The sequence below is a fragment of the Acyrthosiphon pisum genome, chromosome X, assembly GCF_005508785.2.
Source record: "Acyrthosiphon pisum isolate AL4f chromosome X, pea_aphid_22Mar2018_4r6ur, whole genome shotgun sequence".
Classification (NCBI taxonomy): Eukaryota; Metazoa; Arthropoda; class Insecta; order Hemiptera; family Aphididae; genus Acyrthosiphon; species Acyrthosiphon pisum.
Genome location: NC_042493.1, coordinates 104,945,924 through 104,962,805, shown reverse-complemented (window position 1 = coordinate 104,962,805; position 16,882 = coordinate 104,945,924). Strand labels below are relative to the sequence as shown.

The 16,882-nt window shown below is 28.6% G+C and overlaps 1 protein-coding gene across 1 annotated transcript in view; it reads right to left on the bottom strand.

Annotated features, from left to right (window-relative positions):
- Positions 1-860: 860 nt before the first annotated feature.
- Positions 861-16,882, bottom strand: part of LOC100163640 (glucose dehydrogenase [FAD, quinone]-like) — a 19,035-nt gene continuing 3,013 nt past the window's right edge. The window contains exons 3-7 of the mRNA XM_001947692.4: positions 11,185-11,377; positions 10,856-11,026; positions 6,746-7,464; positions 3,699-3,986; positions 861-1,346 (exon numbers count right to left, since the gene is read on the bottom strand). Of these exons, the coding sequence (XP_001947727.3) occupies positions 861-1,346; positions 3,699-3,986; positions 6,746-7,464; positions 10,856-11,026; positions 11,185-11,377 (1,857 nt within the window). The remainder of the gene's footprint in view (positions 1,347-3,698; positions 3,987-6,745; positions 7,465-10,855; positions 11,027-11,184; positions 11,378-16,882) is intronic.

Below are 16,882 nucleotides of genomic sequence, written 5' to 3'. Positions count from 1 at the left end.
ATATTCCTATGTATTTAAATTATTGTCCAATTTGCAATAAAAATTTTTTTTGTTCACAATTTGGGAGTGGGCCCGTCGGAATTTGTCGACTAAACCACCGTTAAATCGGTCACTGCAGCTAGTAAAATTTAAGAAAGAATGAAATCGTCGCGGTAATAGTATAATATTATCGTGAGAGACTTATAGCACTTAAAGTCATTAAAATAAACGTTTGAAAACATCATCATAAGTAGGTACCCAAATAAGCATTTAAAAAACTTAAATTTATGCAAAAACATTAAATAAAAAAAAAAAAAAATGATTACATGATAAAGTAGGTACTAGACATAATTTGTACAGCTATTATAAAAATAATGATTAGGAAAAGATTCCAACTAAAAAATCAAAAGAAAAAAATTGTATATTATAAAAATAATCAAACTTTACTTTCGAGACATTTTACATTATTGTTTATGGATTTTACGATGGATTTTCTAAAAAATAAAATGTAAACGTTATTTACAAATAGTTGAAAAAAAAAAAAAAATAAATAAATAAAATCTTTCCGTCATTATTGCATGGAATGATTTGCAAATTCATGCAATTTAAATTCTTTTTAAATCAACTTTACAGGAGAAAAACCTAAAAAAGTATAGAAATTCTGATGAAAAAAGCAAAAATAACCAGAAAAACTGGGATTATGCACTTTTTTAAAAATCATTGAAAAAAGCACTTTCAAATTTCATAATCGAACGTGTTGTAACACGATATACACTTCCATAGCATTCTGTTACATTTTAAGTCAATCCATAAAAATAAGCAAATGCTCTAAGTCCGGAGCCCTGATTATAAGTTCTGGCCCAGTCACATTATGCCACTCCTTACTTCTCGCCGAGCCATTTGTCCTTGATCATGTCCGCAGCCTTCTCGGCGATCATTATGACCGGCGCGTTGGTGTTGGCGCTGACCAGTGTGGGCATGATGGACGCGTCCACCACCCGGAGCCCGTGGACGCCGTACACCTGGAGCCGCGGGTCCACCACCGCCGTCTTGTCCCACTCGGGCCCCATCTTGGCGGTACCAACCGGATGGTATATGGTCACCGTGTAGTGCCGGACCATGCACTCCCAGTAGGCGTCTGTGTACCGCGGCATGGCGGAGCAACCCGGGAACCGTGCGTCGTACAGCTGGCTGCCGAATCCGCGGAATGGTGTGGTCTGGGACATGGCCACCACGAACTTGACGCCCTCCACCAGCGTGTCCACGTCCTCTTGGGCCGTCAGGTAATTGGGCAGGATCCTTGGATACTCGGACGAGTTTGCACTCCGCAACAGTATCTCGCCCCGGCTCTTGGGCCTCAACAACATCTGAAGACATGCAAAACGTTAGTTATATAATTTTGTTTTATACGATAAATATAAGAAAATAATCAAAATGAATTTTTTTAAGAAACTTAAATTTCTCGAAGTGTACTAATAATAGTATTCCAAAAAAAAATAATAAGTGCATAAATAATAATCCGCCGTGTTCCATTTCTAATCATGTATAAACAGAGTTGATGTATTTTTTCATTAAAAAAAAAAAAAAAAAACTGTATTTTTGTTTTAAAAGGTTTTTTTCTGTTTAAAATGACGTTTTAAGCAAAATAAATTGTTTGAATTATAAACAGTTAAAAACAATATTTTAAAGTATGTTTAAAATAACTTAATTTTAATTTGATATGTTATTTACTTATAATATGCCAATATACCGTGTACTAGTAAATGTTTCACTGTTTATTTAATATTTTAGATTAATTTTAAATATTTTCTGAATGTATGTTCTATGTGGACATTATAATTAATTAGTAAACATAATAATTTAAAACATTTTAAATTTGGTAATTGATTGAATAAAATTTAAAAAAAATTTGAAATGAAGGATGGTACCTAATAGATATAATTATTGGGATGAGATATATATCATATATAGATGTAATTATTTAATACCTACTTAAACTTTTGTTCTAAAGGATATCTATTATTATAATATAACAATAGATATATTATATTATTATTAAAATAAACAAAAAAAAATACGATATTCACTTGGATTTTACACTGTTCCTAACATATTATGTTTTATTCGTTTTAAACAATAATAATAAAACGTTTAAAACAAATGTTGTAAATTCATATCTTAAACATGTTTAAAACAAGTTGTCTAAAACATTGAGTCTTAAACATAACATAGTATAAGAATTAAGAGTATAAGACACTCATGTGAAACATTAATTAATGCTTAAAATAATTGTGAAACAAATTCAGGGCTTCAAAACGTTATTATAACGTTATAATTTATAACGCTATAACGGAAAAAAAATGAAAAAACATAAACGAAATCAATAAACGAAAAACGAAAAAAATCAAATAACATTAAACATAATATATATCATTAATCATAGTTCATGATTAAAAATAAACAATAAACGTATTTGTAACGTAAAAAAATTGCAAATAACGTTTGTGATTTTTTTTTTACATTGAGCCCAATATAATTTTTTTTTTCAAATCTTATAGTTATGAACAATTCAAAGTTGGCTAACCTGTGTTGACAATAATTTATATTTTCCGAATTATTTTATCGCAGGTTTAAAAAATTTCTATGGAATAACTGCTCAATAAAAAATTATAAAATACACCAAACATTGTATTGTTATTTATAAACATCAATAATTAAAGATGCAAATTACAACTTCATTACATCTATAAAATATCAGTTGTAAATTACAACTATTTAGTAGTTTTTATTATTACATTTTTGAGCTAAAAAGTTTAGTACCTACCCTATTGCAAATAGCAACACTAATTGGTAATTTATTATATCAATGAGTAATGACTTATAAAGTTATATTGAACATTACAAATGTTTAAGCTGCTATTTAGGTTAACTAAATACTATTTTGTATACACACTTCAAGCAGTCAAGGGAGTAATATAATAAGAATTTATTAAACACATTTTCTACCTAATTCATGCTATTTTATCTTTGTTTCTAGTGTTCATAGACCAGAGTATTAGACAAAAAATTGAATAATTTATAATAGGTATTTAAATTTTTTGTAATTAATTATTAATAAATATTACTTTATAGCTTGCTGAAATTACCAACACCTAAACTAACACTAACTGATCAGTTAGCTCCTTGCTCCTTGCCTAGTAAAAACTCTAGAAGAAGTTTGAAAATAGGTAATGTAACCTGGCCAACAAATTTTACTAATTGCATAATTCTTAAATAACAGTATGGATAATTATGGCACAAATAACAATAGAATTTATTATAAAAAAAAAAAAACAATTCCTTATTTATTTTTAAATTATAACGTTTAAAAACTGAATAACGTTAAACGGAAAAAATCAAATAACGTTTCAACGAACAATAACGTTAAACATTAAAATTGTATAACGTTTAAATACCCAAAAACGGAAAAACCATATTTTTTTTAGAATTTAAGTCCTGGAAACAATTCAGTTGAGCATAATCTTGTATAATATTATATTGATAGGTATAGGTATATATCTAAAATATAAGTTACGAGAAAAATGTTTTAATTCACTACTTATTTATGATATATTAGTGATTTGTCCTATTAGTTCTTGTATTTTGGTCGACCCTCCTCACTCTATTTCAATATGTGAATGTTTGTTTTTTGTGTTTTTTTTTTAAGGATTTTCACTTACAGGTATAGCAGACCATACGTCTTTGTTGTTTATTGGTCCATACACCGATTTGTATAACTCTTCTTTCAGCCCGTGAGCTTTCCATAGTTGTACACCCCCGTCAGAATTGGTGGAGCCAGAAATGAAGTGTAACTCGATGTCCGGTGTGTCGGCTGAAAGATTAGCATATTTGGTGTTGATGAATGCCAATCCCTCGACGCCACCCATGACTGTCAACGGCCCATCACCCATCGTAGCATAGTTTATGGCCGTTAGGACGTTTTCCACTCTCTCTAGCCTTAGCGACACCTGTAGAACGAACGAAAGTGCACGTGGTTATATATTTTTAATTCACTGCAGAAGTACTGTTGCCAGAAATTTATTTGGTTTGGTTTAGAGGGAAGGTGGTAATTTATTTTTGAATATCAGTAAAAATGTAATAAACTGCATAATATCATCGCCAAAAAGGAGGGTAAATGGATGTCACTCTGCTGTACAGTAGGTTACAAGTGGGTCACTGTATAATGTATAGTTTTAAATTTGAATTTAATGATATAATATCACTGCAGTATAAGAAAAACTATTCTGAGCGGAAACGGTATGTCAGTCTAGGTATATTATATACTTCTCTATGTTATTAAAAAAAATATTGACCTATAATAGGTATCTATAATAAATTCAAAATTAATCATATCACAATATCCATTAGGTACTTATAACGCGTTATATATCAACAACAAATTGTGGTACTATCATAGATATTATATAATAATATACTAAAGAAGTTTCAAGTACCCACGAATGATATTATACAATCACAACAAAATAACTAAAATAGTAATTTCATCCAAATTTGAACTTAAAATGACAATAAAAATAAACTGTGCTTATATATTTTTAAGATTTTTTGGTAACAGAATTAACTACTTAGGTGGAATCTTGTTTTAAACTTTCAAGCCTTAGATATAAAAGTTGAACATTTTATAAATTTTTAATTACAAAATAATTATTCAATTTTAAATTTGATATATTTTGTCAAAATTCGATCTTTAAATGCTTATAAAAAAAAATTGTGCTTTTGTATTTTTAATATTTTTCAACTGCTATCGTAACAATATATCAGGAGTCTTGTATTAATTTTTACACTTTTTGGCCCAACAGATAAAACTTTATTGTTATTTATAAAAAAAAAAAATTAAAAAAATTGAAAACTGACAATGTCCGTAAACAACTCAAAAAGAGTCAGAATATTTTCAAAATTTTATCGTATATAGAAAATGCTGATATGAGCATTCAGTGAAATTTTCAAGTATCTACAGTCATTCGTTTTTTAATTACAACAAAATAAGAAAATTGTTACCTACATGAGAAATCGAGTGAATATCAAGTGTTGTAAAAATATAAATTTCAAACGCTCATAAACATTTAACTTGACTTGCTTGTAGACATTTTTTTTTTGAAAAAGGGTAGACAAAACTTATGAGGAATCTTCTATTACATTTTCAAAAAAAATAAAGGAACCTTCCTTTAAATTTTCAAGATTTTTTAACAAACAAATACAATTTTATTGATATTTATAGAAAAAAAAACTAAAAAAAATGGTAAATGAAAATGTCCGTAAAGAGCTTAAAATAAGTCAAAATATTTGGCAAATGTTATGGTGTATAGAAAATGCTAATATAAACATTCAGTAAACATTTTATGATAATACTGATAATATACCATAGATACATAGGCTATATACAAAACCGTAATACCTTTAAATATGATAAATAAAATTATTTTATTTTTGAACCTTAAAGTACCTTTTTAATTTAAAAATTCCGGTTCGGTTCCGGTACTTTATTATATTAAAATAAAGGTTTCGGTTCCGGTTCCGGTTCATAATATTTTAAAGGTTCCGGTTCCAGAACCGGTTCTTTTAGGTTCGGTTCCAGTCCCTGGTGCAATGTACATATTATACAATATAGGCACCTTCAATTTAAGGTACACATGACACCTGATCAGTGTTGGGTAGTAACGTAACGAAAGTAACGGCGTTACTTTGCTTGTAACGCGTTAAGTTATTTTATTAGAATTATTTCCAAGTAACGAAAATGTAATGGAAATTACTTTTGAAAAGTAATTTCTATAGAATAACGCGTTACAGTTTCGAATTATTAAGTACCTACCTTATTGCGAATTGAAAAAAATATATGTATAATGCGGGTTTTATTATGTTTAACAATCTAATATATTGTATATACATTTAATTTTAACTCGGCCCAGTTCAGTTTTCAATGGTTTTGATATTTTAAATGTCTACTTGCACCGTAAATCACAAGAACAGTTAATTAAATGCATTATTACTTCAAATAGGTTTCCTATGAATATAGCTTGTGCGGAAGACTAAATTTTATATGGTCCTATTAACTATACAGGTTTTATAAAGAATTTGCTTGTTCAATTTTCCTGCAAAAGATAATTGCCAAGAAATTAAAAAAAAAAATTATTTTTGTAACGAGAAAGTAATGAGTTGCTTTTCTATCTGAAAAGTAAAGTAATTTCATTACAATTTTATTTGAGTAACGAGTAAAGAGTAACTTAATTACATGTATCTCTTAATAACGAGTAAAGTAACTTAATTACTTTTTAAAAGTAACTTACCCAACACTGCACCTGATACATCATTACAACCGGTTGCTTCTCGATATGTCTAAATACGCATCAGACTAAATATGCTTTCTTCAGCTGAAGCTGTTGTAACGGTTAAACGTGTGTATATTATTAATAATATTTTAACATTAAGAATTATATCACCAATAAGGTAACATTTTACTAATGCATAAAGTACATAAGAAAATAACAAGGAAGACGGTGAAGTTATAATGCCAGAAATTGATTTAATATTTAAACCTTTCATTAAACGAAGAAATCAATACTAATTTAACTATGGATAAAATGGGACCCCCTGGTACCGGCACTGTATACTTTAGTGTGCCTATAATTATATAATAAACAATTAATTTTTAACCGATTAAATAAACTAACGTTGTATTATTATTGATTAATGTGCCTAATAATATCACCTCTTTGTCTATCAGAAACGTGAGGCCACCGAGTCCGATGTGGTCTTGAAGGTTTTTCCCGACATCTAAATCGGCTAAAACGGGTATGCCCATTTCTGTCAGATGGTTCATAGGACCTATACCCGAGAGCATAAGCAGCTGTGCAGAACTAATGGAACCAGCCGACAGCAGCACCTCTTTTTTAGCCTGGATAAAATGCCGTGTGTCGTCCTTGATCATTTCGACGCCAAACGCAACTTTAGTCTCGGGATCGATTGCCACGCGTGTGACATGTGCGTTGATGGCCACATGCAGGTTCTTCCTCAGCCTGACCGGTCTCAAGAAAGCTTTCGCCGTACTGCATCTGGCCCCCCTTCTGATGGTCCCCTGTGGTATCATAAAGCCTGTTTGACGTTCGCCGTTTATATCGCGGATATCGTAGCCCATTTCTTGGCCGGCCTCGACAAAGGCGTGGGCCAAAGGCGTTTTGTATGGCGCCTCGGACACCGTCAAATAACCACCCGTCGAATGGTACGGGGTCTTTGTTAAGTATGGGTTTTTGTTGTCTTCTGATTTTTTGAAGTAATGGAGCACGTCATTGTACCCCCAACCCGGATTACCTTGTTGTAACCAGCTGTCATAGTCCATTTTGTTTCCACGCACATATATCATATAATTCAGCACGCTGGACCCACCTAAGACTTTGCCCCGAGGCCAATTACAACGTTGATCTTTCATAGCTGAAAAAAATAAATCAAATATTTATTCTATAATATAAAAATGAATCGCAAAATGTGTTGGTAAGCGCATAACTCAACAACGCCTGGACCAATTTGGCCAATTATTTTTTTTATGTTCGTTGAAGTCTAAGGATGGTTTTTACAGCGAGAAAAATTCGAATAATTGCTGGGAAGACCCTAAAAACAGCCCTTACTATAATATGGATAATATAATATTGATCGTCTCCATGGAAATGTCATCACTGATCAAGAACATAATCTATGGTGGTCGATTATTTGTGAGCTCTCTGTTAATGAACGATTAAAATTATAATTATTTGGTAGATGAACAATTTACAATGCTATTACATTTTTTATTCATTATTCGTGTATGTATATTATTTAAAGACGTACATTTTTACTAAAAAAGTTGAAAATTGAAACATCAATAAACTGTCAATGTCGTAAGTATTGTTTTTCTTGGATTTTCTGTTACTTACTCTACTGAGTTTCTTTTGTCAACTGATACACAAATTAAATTCGTATAACGTGTTGTGTGCAGAGTGTTAAGTTACCTATGATCACTAATTATTGCAAGTGACACAATAATTTATATTTGATATGCCTCCTTTATCACGAAGCAATTTAGGTAGAAAAACCCGAAATGCTACAAACCAAGGTAATTACCGATCTAACCAACGTGCACAAGAACGTGACGACCGAAATGAACGTGAAATAATTCGGATATCACAAACGCGTGAAGCGCGAGCGCGACATTCAACTAATAATAATATACGACATTTTTCACGCTCCATTTTTATATATATAGATGAATAGTTGTGTGTAGATTAGACCTCTAGGAAGAAGACAGGCTGATTTAAAAATGGTAACTTTTTACGTTAAGAAAATTTGGAAAAAACTGATTTGTTTTTCCATGGGATTTTTCTACAAATAAATTTTTTTTGTTTATTAATGGTTGCCCCGGATTACATATAATATAATTTAATCTAGCTGTTTTACAATGATATTGGACACTTGAAATTTTAATGGTACCTTCGTACATACCCTAATATAAGGGTGCACTACGAAAGGATTTTCCGAAATTCGCATTTTAAAAAGGTGCTCACACAAGGTTTTTGATAAGTACGATGGAAATCGAAAACATTTTTAATGTATGTTTATAAATGGTTGCCATTGGTAACATCTTACAGATTATAATAGTAATCAAATACTTATTTTAGCTCATTCTGCCACCACACAAACCACCTTTATGTTAGGAATAGCAGGACTCACATAAGATACACTTGATCACCTTTATAATTATTGTTTTATTTTTGTATGCATTAAATGTGTCCAGTGAGTTATAATCAGTGGTCGAAGTGACTCAAAATAAGTGGAGGAATGCCTTTCATATTTTATACAGTTCTCATGTAGGCATATGGCTTCCTTAGTCGTACACCATGTGGATGAGGGGAGGGGGTAAGCTTAACTCCTTATACATTTTTATATAACAATTTTACATATTATAGTATCTATTTTTAGTATATAATATTTAGTAATATCTATATTATAATTATTAACTTTTGTAAAATTAATCAAAAAAGTTTTAAATCCGTGCTCTTGAATCGAAAAAAATAATATTATGAAGGGCTATATATTATATTATATTATATTAAGGTTTTATATCAAGTCATATAAAACCTTAAAAAATACACGTATACATTTTGAGTTATGCCCTAAAAATTTTCCATGTACCATGTACGGAAAAAAAATGCTTAAATAGGTATGCTCTTAAAAATATTTTATTTCGTTATTAGAAACAAAAAAATTTAAATCAGCATGTTTCTATTTTTATTTTTTAATCTTTCTACTTTTTTGAAGTTTGCCTTTAATCAAAACAAAATTGTTAGGACTAGTCTTCCTCAAATGAATGAATTGTGTGACTAAAATATTTCGATGAATGACGATTGTTAATACCAATACATTTTGTGATAAATTATCAAATAATATTTAACCATTTTACTCGATTTTTTTTCCAATTCCTAAAAATTCATATTAAATATTGTATTGCTAATATGTGCACTTCAAATACAAATGCAACAAAATATGCACTTTTATGGAAAAAATAGCTAATTATTAAAAATAAAAAATATTGTATTAAACATCTAGTATTATGATATGAAACAAATTTATATATTACGTATCTATGTTTTGAATGATTTTATTGAAAAATATGCAATTTCCTAATGTCCTTAGATTTAAATTAATATATTATTATTTTATATATATAATTTTACGTAAAATTGTAATAATTGACGTTTGATTTATTAGATTTAGTATTGTCACATTATGGCCCAATTTAAATGAGCAAACGAATGTTATGAGCGTATACTTGTTTCTTATAAAAAAGTCGTGATATATTAATACTTATTTATAATATTAATAAAAATCATTATTCATTCTATTATTGTGAAACTAATTAACAAAACCATCGTAAAAATAAAATATTTATGAAAAACACCACTCTAATATTTGTGTATAATTATAAAGGGGATGTAATATTTTCGATAAAATAAGCGGATGGATGGAAAATGTAAATTTTAAAAAGTAGAGGGATGTCATTCCATCGTATCCCGAGAAATAATGTTCCAGCGTGGTATTGAGTATTTCTATCCAAGTTTTTACATTTACAGGGGGATTTCCAAACGTTCCCGCTTTTATATTTATATTGTTTTAAAAAGTGTATAAACAAAAAAAAAAGTTTGATAAAAACGAAAACAGTAAATATATTTGTGTAAATAAAAATAAATAATAAGTGAAAACACAATAATATTGACTGTGTAAGATAGATTTACTGGGGGGACAACACTGACTCACTAAGTGAGAAATTTGTGGATAACCGTTTTGAACTCCCATTTTAACTGTAAAAAACTTATATAGGATCTACAATTAATACTACCTACCTACTTATTTAATTATTTTCACATTTATACTCATACACGATTTTACAGCACAAATAGCTCCCAATGTCCATATATAAATATATTTATTCTGTTGGGCTAGAAGGTTCATAAATTTATTATAAATTGTAGGTCATTAAAAGCAAGAATGATTATAAATATCAAATAATTTGTAAGTTAATAATTTGGTGTCTGAGCACGTGTACTAAGGCTGTATGCTCCAGCCTCCTATCATTATGTTTGTAGCTTTATGAACTTTATGAAACTTTTATAGATCAAAAGAGTACCTAAATCTCTGATATTAAAATAGTACCACATTATTAATACCATAATTAAACCTTTGTAAATTCATTGTAAATTTATATACTTGGTATCTACTGATAACTCTCAGAATAAATAAATAAATCGAGTCCACAAAATATGTCCAATTATAATATTAATTTGTTACACACCTAAACACGCTGTATCCTGGAGTTCGGCTTTGTATTGCCAATCGAGCTGGGTGAGTTGCAAGTTGGCAGCCAACAAAGGTACGTCGGATAGTTCAGTTTCGTCTCCACCGGCTTCTATTAATAATACATTCCAATCTTCGATTTCAGTCAACCTGTTCGCCAGCACCGCACCTATGTAATTAATGTTTTTTCATGTACACATATTAAACATAGTCATATTGAACAAGTTATTGTCCCTAAACCTCAATAGAAAATACCACGGAAGAAGGTACCAACACCACGTGCAATTATAATAATATGATAATAAAATAAAATAATATTATTTTCACCAGCCGATCCAGCGCCGACTATAATGAAATCATATTCGTTGGCTATCTTATCGCCGGGCTGGTCTGTGATCCTTAACTCGGAGTCATACTTGAAAAAAGCAACAGTCCCGAGCAAAACGGGTAGGAACCAGGCCATTTGTGACGCAGCTTCTGCTATCGCTCCGTTGGGTAGAACTTCCACACCACTCATTATCTGAAAGTATAGGTAGGTATATCACAACAGCCAATCTAAAAATATAAACAAAACACACGATGAGTTGCGATTATTTTTGGGTCTCTATTGGTGAATGGTGGTGAAACTAACCGACGCCAATTGCCATTATGTATTATAAATTAAACGATAATGCGATGGAGAAAGAAACGGCACCCGCCTGACATTAGAACAAGCACGTGGACGAGTGTTATAATAAACAAGTCGCTCTAACCTAATTTTCAAATGATCAAAGTCGAAAGGGTGGGATATAAAAACTAGAATTGTCGAAATGTGCATTTTATCTAAGAAAACTAATTTTCCGTTGAATTAAAAATGTTAAGGCAGATAATATTAGATTAAAAATAGCACGTAAAGATCGTTTATTTTAATATACCTATAGTACCTACTATGATTTATTACGATATTTTTTCTGATAGAACACACAGCTGGTTGTATTAGGTATTTGGGTACATGACATAATCAAACATGGTTTTAAAATGGGTTAGGTAATCTACATTTTTAAAAATTCGTACAAATATGTTAGTGTTCGGAACGTTCAAATTCATATTTTTTTCAAATGAATGCGTTCGTTTCGTAGTTCATTTATTTTATTTTTATGTATTGTTTAATTACGAATACAAAATCACGGAAATCATAATATTATCTTTGTTTAGCCTACTGGAATTTCATGTATTTTATTTTTATAATTCGTAATATATTATATATCGTAATAGTATTATCAATCGATATTTATTGAATAATAAACAAATTTGAACATCTTAAAAATCGTTCTAAATTCACTAAATAATATATAAACGTCGTTCACGTTCTATTTAAAAAAAAACGAATGAAGTTCACTAAATATGAACCTGAACGCGTGAACGAGCGTTCATGAATGATATTATTTCCAATCACTGATTAAATATGTTTTGATTTTTTGAATATTATAATTACGATGTTGTCATTCGTGGATAAAGCCCAATACAGGTAATACAATATTTAAAATAATTAGCTGTGTCATTATAAATATCTTAATAATAGATACATGTTAGTTATTACATACCTATTAGTATAACAAACAATAACTTTGAAGGAAAATACAGCGGCGGTTTGATAGGGAATCAGTTAAAGTCTTAAAAAGTATAAACAAATGTATAAAGGTTCCTCTTGTTTACATATACAATTGAAGTATTGAGTAAAGCATTATTCCTAAGACTGGCTGTGGTTAAACCTTTATTTAAAAGATGAGATAAAGATTCTAAAAACAATTATAGGCCAATATCCAGGCGACCAGGCTAGTAGATAAAAAAAAATATTTGAGAAAGTTATTAAAACTGAATTGATTAATTTTTTAGAAAAAAATAGTCTCTTTAAAAAATAAATAAGGTTTTAGACTGGATATAAAAAACAGATAATGCTCTGTATAAAGTCTCTCCGTTTCTGTATAGTAATTATTAAGATAACAATAATAAAACAATAGCAAGGTTTTTAGATTTAGCCAAGGCCTTCGACACAGTCTTTTTTTTTCTATACATCATTAATTAACTTTTATTCGTTTGGTCAAAAATCTTGGAAATTGAATACAAGGTGCCAATATATTATTACAATGCATTTAAATTTTGAATTTGAGCGCAAATTTGTGCAAATTATTTTGAGTAAGAAATTCACAACAAATTTACTTTTTAAATCTAAGATTTGAAAATTGAATACAAGATTTTTCATAAGTTTGTCTAACTAAAAAAATATCTCTACCGGTAGATCAAATTAAATTTTTATGAGCGTTTGAAGTTTTTATAACATTAGATATTAACTTGTTTTCTCACATACTGATTTTGTTATTTTGTTGTAATTCAAAAACTAATAACTATAGACACTTGAAATTTATATCATAAAATGTTCATATTATCGATTCCATTACTTAATAACATTTTCAAAATATTTTGACTCGTTTCTTGTTGTTTAGACATTTTCAATTTTTTTTTTTTTTTTATTATTATTATTCTATTAAAATGTTATTCGTTGGGTTAAAAAATATTACTAGGTACAATAGCATTCGAAAAGTATTAAAAAAACATATCCACAATATTTTTTTATAACATTTAATGTTCGATTTTTGACAAGATTTATCAAATTAAAAATTAAAAAATTATTTTGCTGTTAAAAATGTATAAAATGTTCAACCTTTATAGCTAAGAATTGAATATTTAAAACAATATCCCACGTAAGTAATTAATTCTGTAACCAAAAAATCTAAAAATATACATAAACACAGTTTCTCTTTGTAGTTATTTTAAGTTAAAATTTTGACAAAATTACATATTAAATAACCAATAATAACGATTTAAGTTTTAGATTCTGAGTGGAACGATGAATGTATTGATTTTACAATGATGTGTGTTTTTTTATTTTTATTTTTTATTTTTTTTTTGTGTCTGTGTACACGATAAGTAGTCGAAATATAGCTTCGATTTTCGACTTCAGTATCTTGTTCGATTGGAAAGTGAATATTGTTGGTGCATTGAGGAGCTCAAAATTCAAAATTCCCAGTAATTTTCAAAAGCGCCAAGAAAAACCAAAGAAAAATTAAGGAAAAACGGGAATTTCTACGCAAAATCGATTTTTTACAAAATTGAATTTGGTTTTTGGTGTAACTTTAAAACTAATGACTGTAGATACATGAAATTTTCACTGGTTGTTTATATTTCCATTTTCTATACACCATAACATTTTCAAAATATTTTAATTTATTTTGAGCTCTTTACGGACATTTTCATTTTCCATTTTTTTTTAGTTTTGTTTCTAAAAATATCAATAAAATTTTATTTGTTGGATAAAAAAGCTTGAAAATTTAATAGAAGGCTCCTAGTATATTGTTTCAAAGGCAGATGAAAAATATTAAAAATCGTTAGTCACAGTTTTTTTTTTATAAGCATTTAAAGTTCAAAAATTGACAAAATATGTAAAAATCACGAAAATTAGCAAATTATTTTTAGTTAAAAATTCGTAAAAATTTTGTGTGAATAAAGTAATTAATATATTATGAGTTATAACCTATTTACGTGGAACCTTATTTTAAATTTTAAATCCTTAACAATAAAAGTTGAACATTTTATACATTTTTAACTAAAAAATAATTATTAAATATTAAATTCAATAAATTTTGTCAAAAATCGAAATTTAAATGATCATAAAGAAATTTATGCCTATGCATATTTAATATTTTTAAACTGCAATTGTAACAATATATCAGGAGCCTTGCATTACATTTTCACGCTTTTTGGCCCAACTAATAATATTTTATTGATATTTATAGAAAAATAACTAAAAAAATTGAAATTTCAAATTATCTATAAACAGCTCAAAACAAGTGAAAATATTTTGAAATTTTTATCAATTATAGGAATGGATAAATAAACATATGATTTAAATTTAAAGAGTCTATAGTAATTTATTTTTGAATTAAAACATAATAAGAAAATCAAGTGAAATCCATTGTTATACAAATATGAACTTCAAACGCTCATAAAAATGTAATTTGATTTTCTTATAGAAATATTTTTTTTGATAAAGGTAGATAACATTTTAAGGAATCTTATATTACATTTTAAAATCTTAGATTTGAAAAGAAAATTTTTAGGAATTTCTAACTCAAAATAATCTGCTTATTTTCGTGATTTTTACGCCTTTTGTCAAAATTTTAACTTTAAATGTTATAAAAAAAAATTGTGACTATGGATTTTAATATTTTTCAAATGTCATTGCAACAATTTTGAACGTTTTTTACCCCACTAATAAAATTTATTGTCATTCATAAAAAAAAAAAACTAAAGAAAATTGAAACTGAAAATGTCCGTAAACAGTTCAAAACATATCAAAATATTTTGAAAATATTGTCGTGTATAGAAAATGCTAATTTAAACTACTATACTGAAAATTTCATGTAACTACGATCATTTGTTATGCCAAAAACCAAAATCGATTTTATCGAAAACCTATTTTGCGTAAAACTCCCGTTTTTTCTTAATTGTTATGTTGTTTTTTCTGACACGTTTGAAAACTTTTGAGAATTTTATTTTGGCCTCCCGAATGTACCAAACTCGATTCACATTAACATTGAACAATATACTGTTGAAGAAAATCGAATCAGCTTTACTGCCCCATATAGTGGTGACTGGCACAACAATTTAAAAATTAAAAATTAAAAAATAAAAAATAATTTTAAAAAACACATCATTGTAAAATCAATACATTCACCGCTCTGCTCAGAATCTAAAATTGGTATTTAGGTATCCGAGATCTAAAAATTGAAAAAATTGTTCATAAAATTTAATAATAGTCGTAATAAGCGGAGTAATATTGAATTTGGTTTTTTGTGTAACTTTAAAAAAAGTTACCGTAGATACATGAAATTTTGACTGAATGTTTATCTTAGCATCTTCTATACACCATAACATTTTCAAAATATTTTGATTTATTTTGAGCTCTTTACGGACATTTTAATTTTCCATTTTTTTTTTTAGTTTTTTTCTAAAAATATCAATAAAATTTTATTTGTTGGATAAAAAAGCTTGAAAATTTAATAGAAGGCTCCTAGTATATTGTTTCAAAGGTAGATGAAAAATATTAAAAATCGTTAGCTCAAAAAGCTCATGGTTTGTTGTTGATGAATAACGCATTATAAGTACCTAATGGTTATTGTGATTTACCGTACGGAACCCTAAAAAAAAAAATTTTAATTAATCAAATACAATCCAAGGGAGCACTACGTATAACCAATCTGGTTACCAAACAATTTTAATACATTTTCATTTTAATTCTCCAATTGTTATAAAAAGCACTGAACATTTTCAATTTCAACCTCCTAAAAATAGCAAATAGATCTGATTTGCTTCCAAAAACATACATCGGGCATCGAATTTTATGATCAGAGCATTTTTTCTACCAAAAAATTTGAGAAGTTCAATTAAGAAATCCTGCGTACGCCCAAGCCCGGATTAAGGGGGGGGGGGGGTGGGGTCCAGAGGGGCCGTGGCCCCCGGGCCTCAAAAGTTAAAACTTATAAAGGGGCCTCAGACTTGTCCATTACTTTTTTCGTTATAGGCTACAACACTACATAAATCACCTAAAAAAAATCGATGATTATTTAGCGAAGAAAAAAGCTTATACATTATAATTTATAAATAAATGATACATTATTTATTGCCAAGTACCTAATATCTATATATATTTATTATAACAGGTACCTAACATTAAATAATATATACATTATAAACATAACGTATGTAACAAGCTATTATTTTTTTTTTTCGTACATGGGCCTCTTTTACAACTTTGACCCCTGGGCCTCGAAATGTCATAATCCGGGCTTGCGTATGCCACTGTATTATTATAATGCAATGGGAGTTAAGAAATGTTCCGTTGCCTCACAAATAATATTATTATAATGTATAATATATTATAATATTACCACAATGATTATGTTAGCGCAGCGTTCAGTTTTCTATA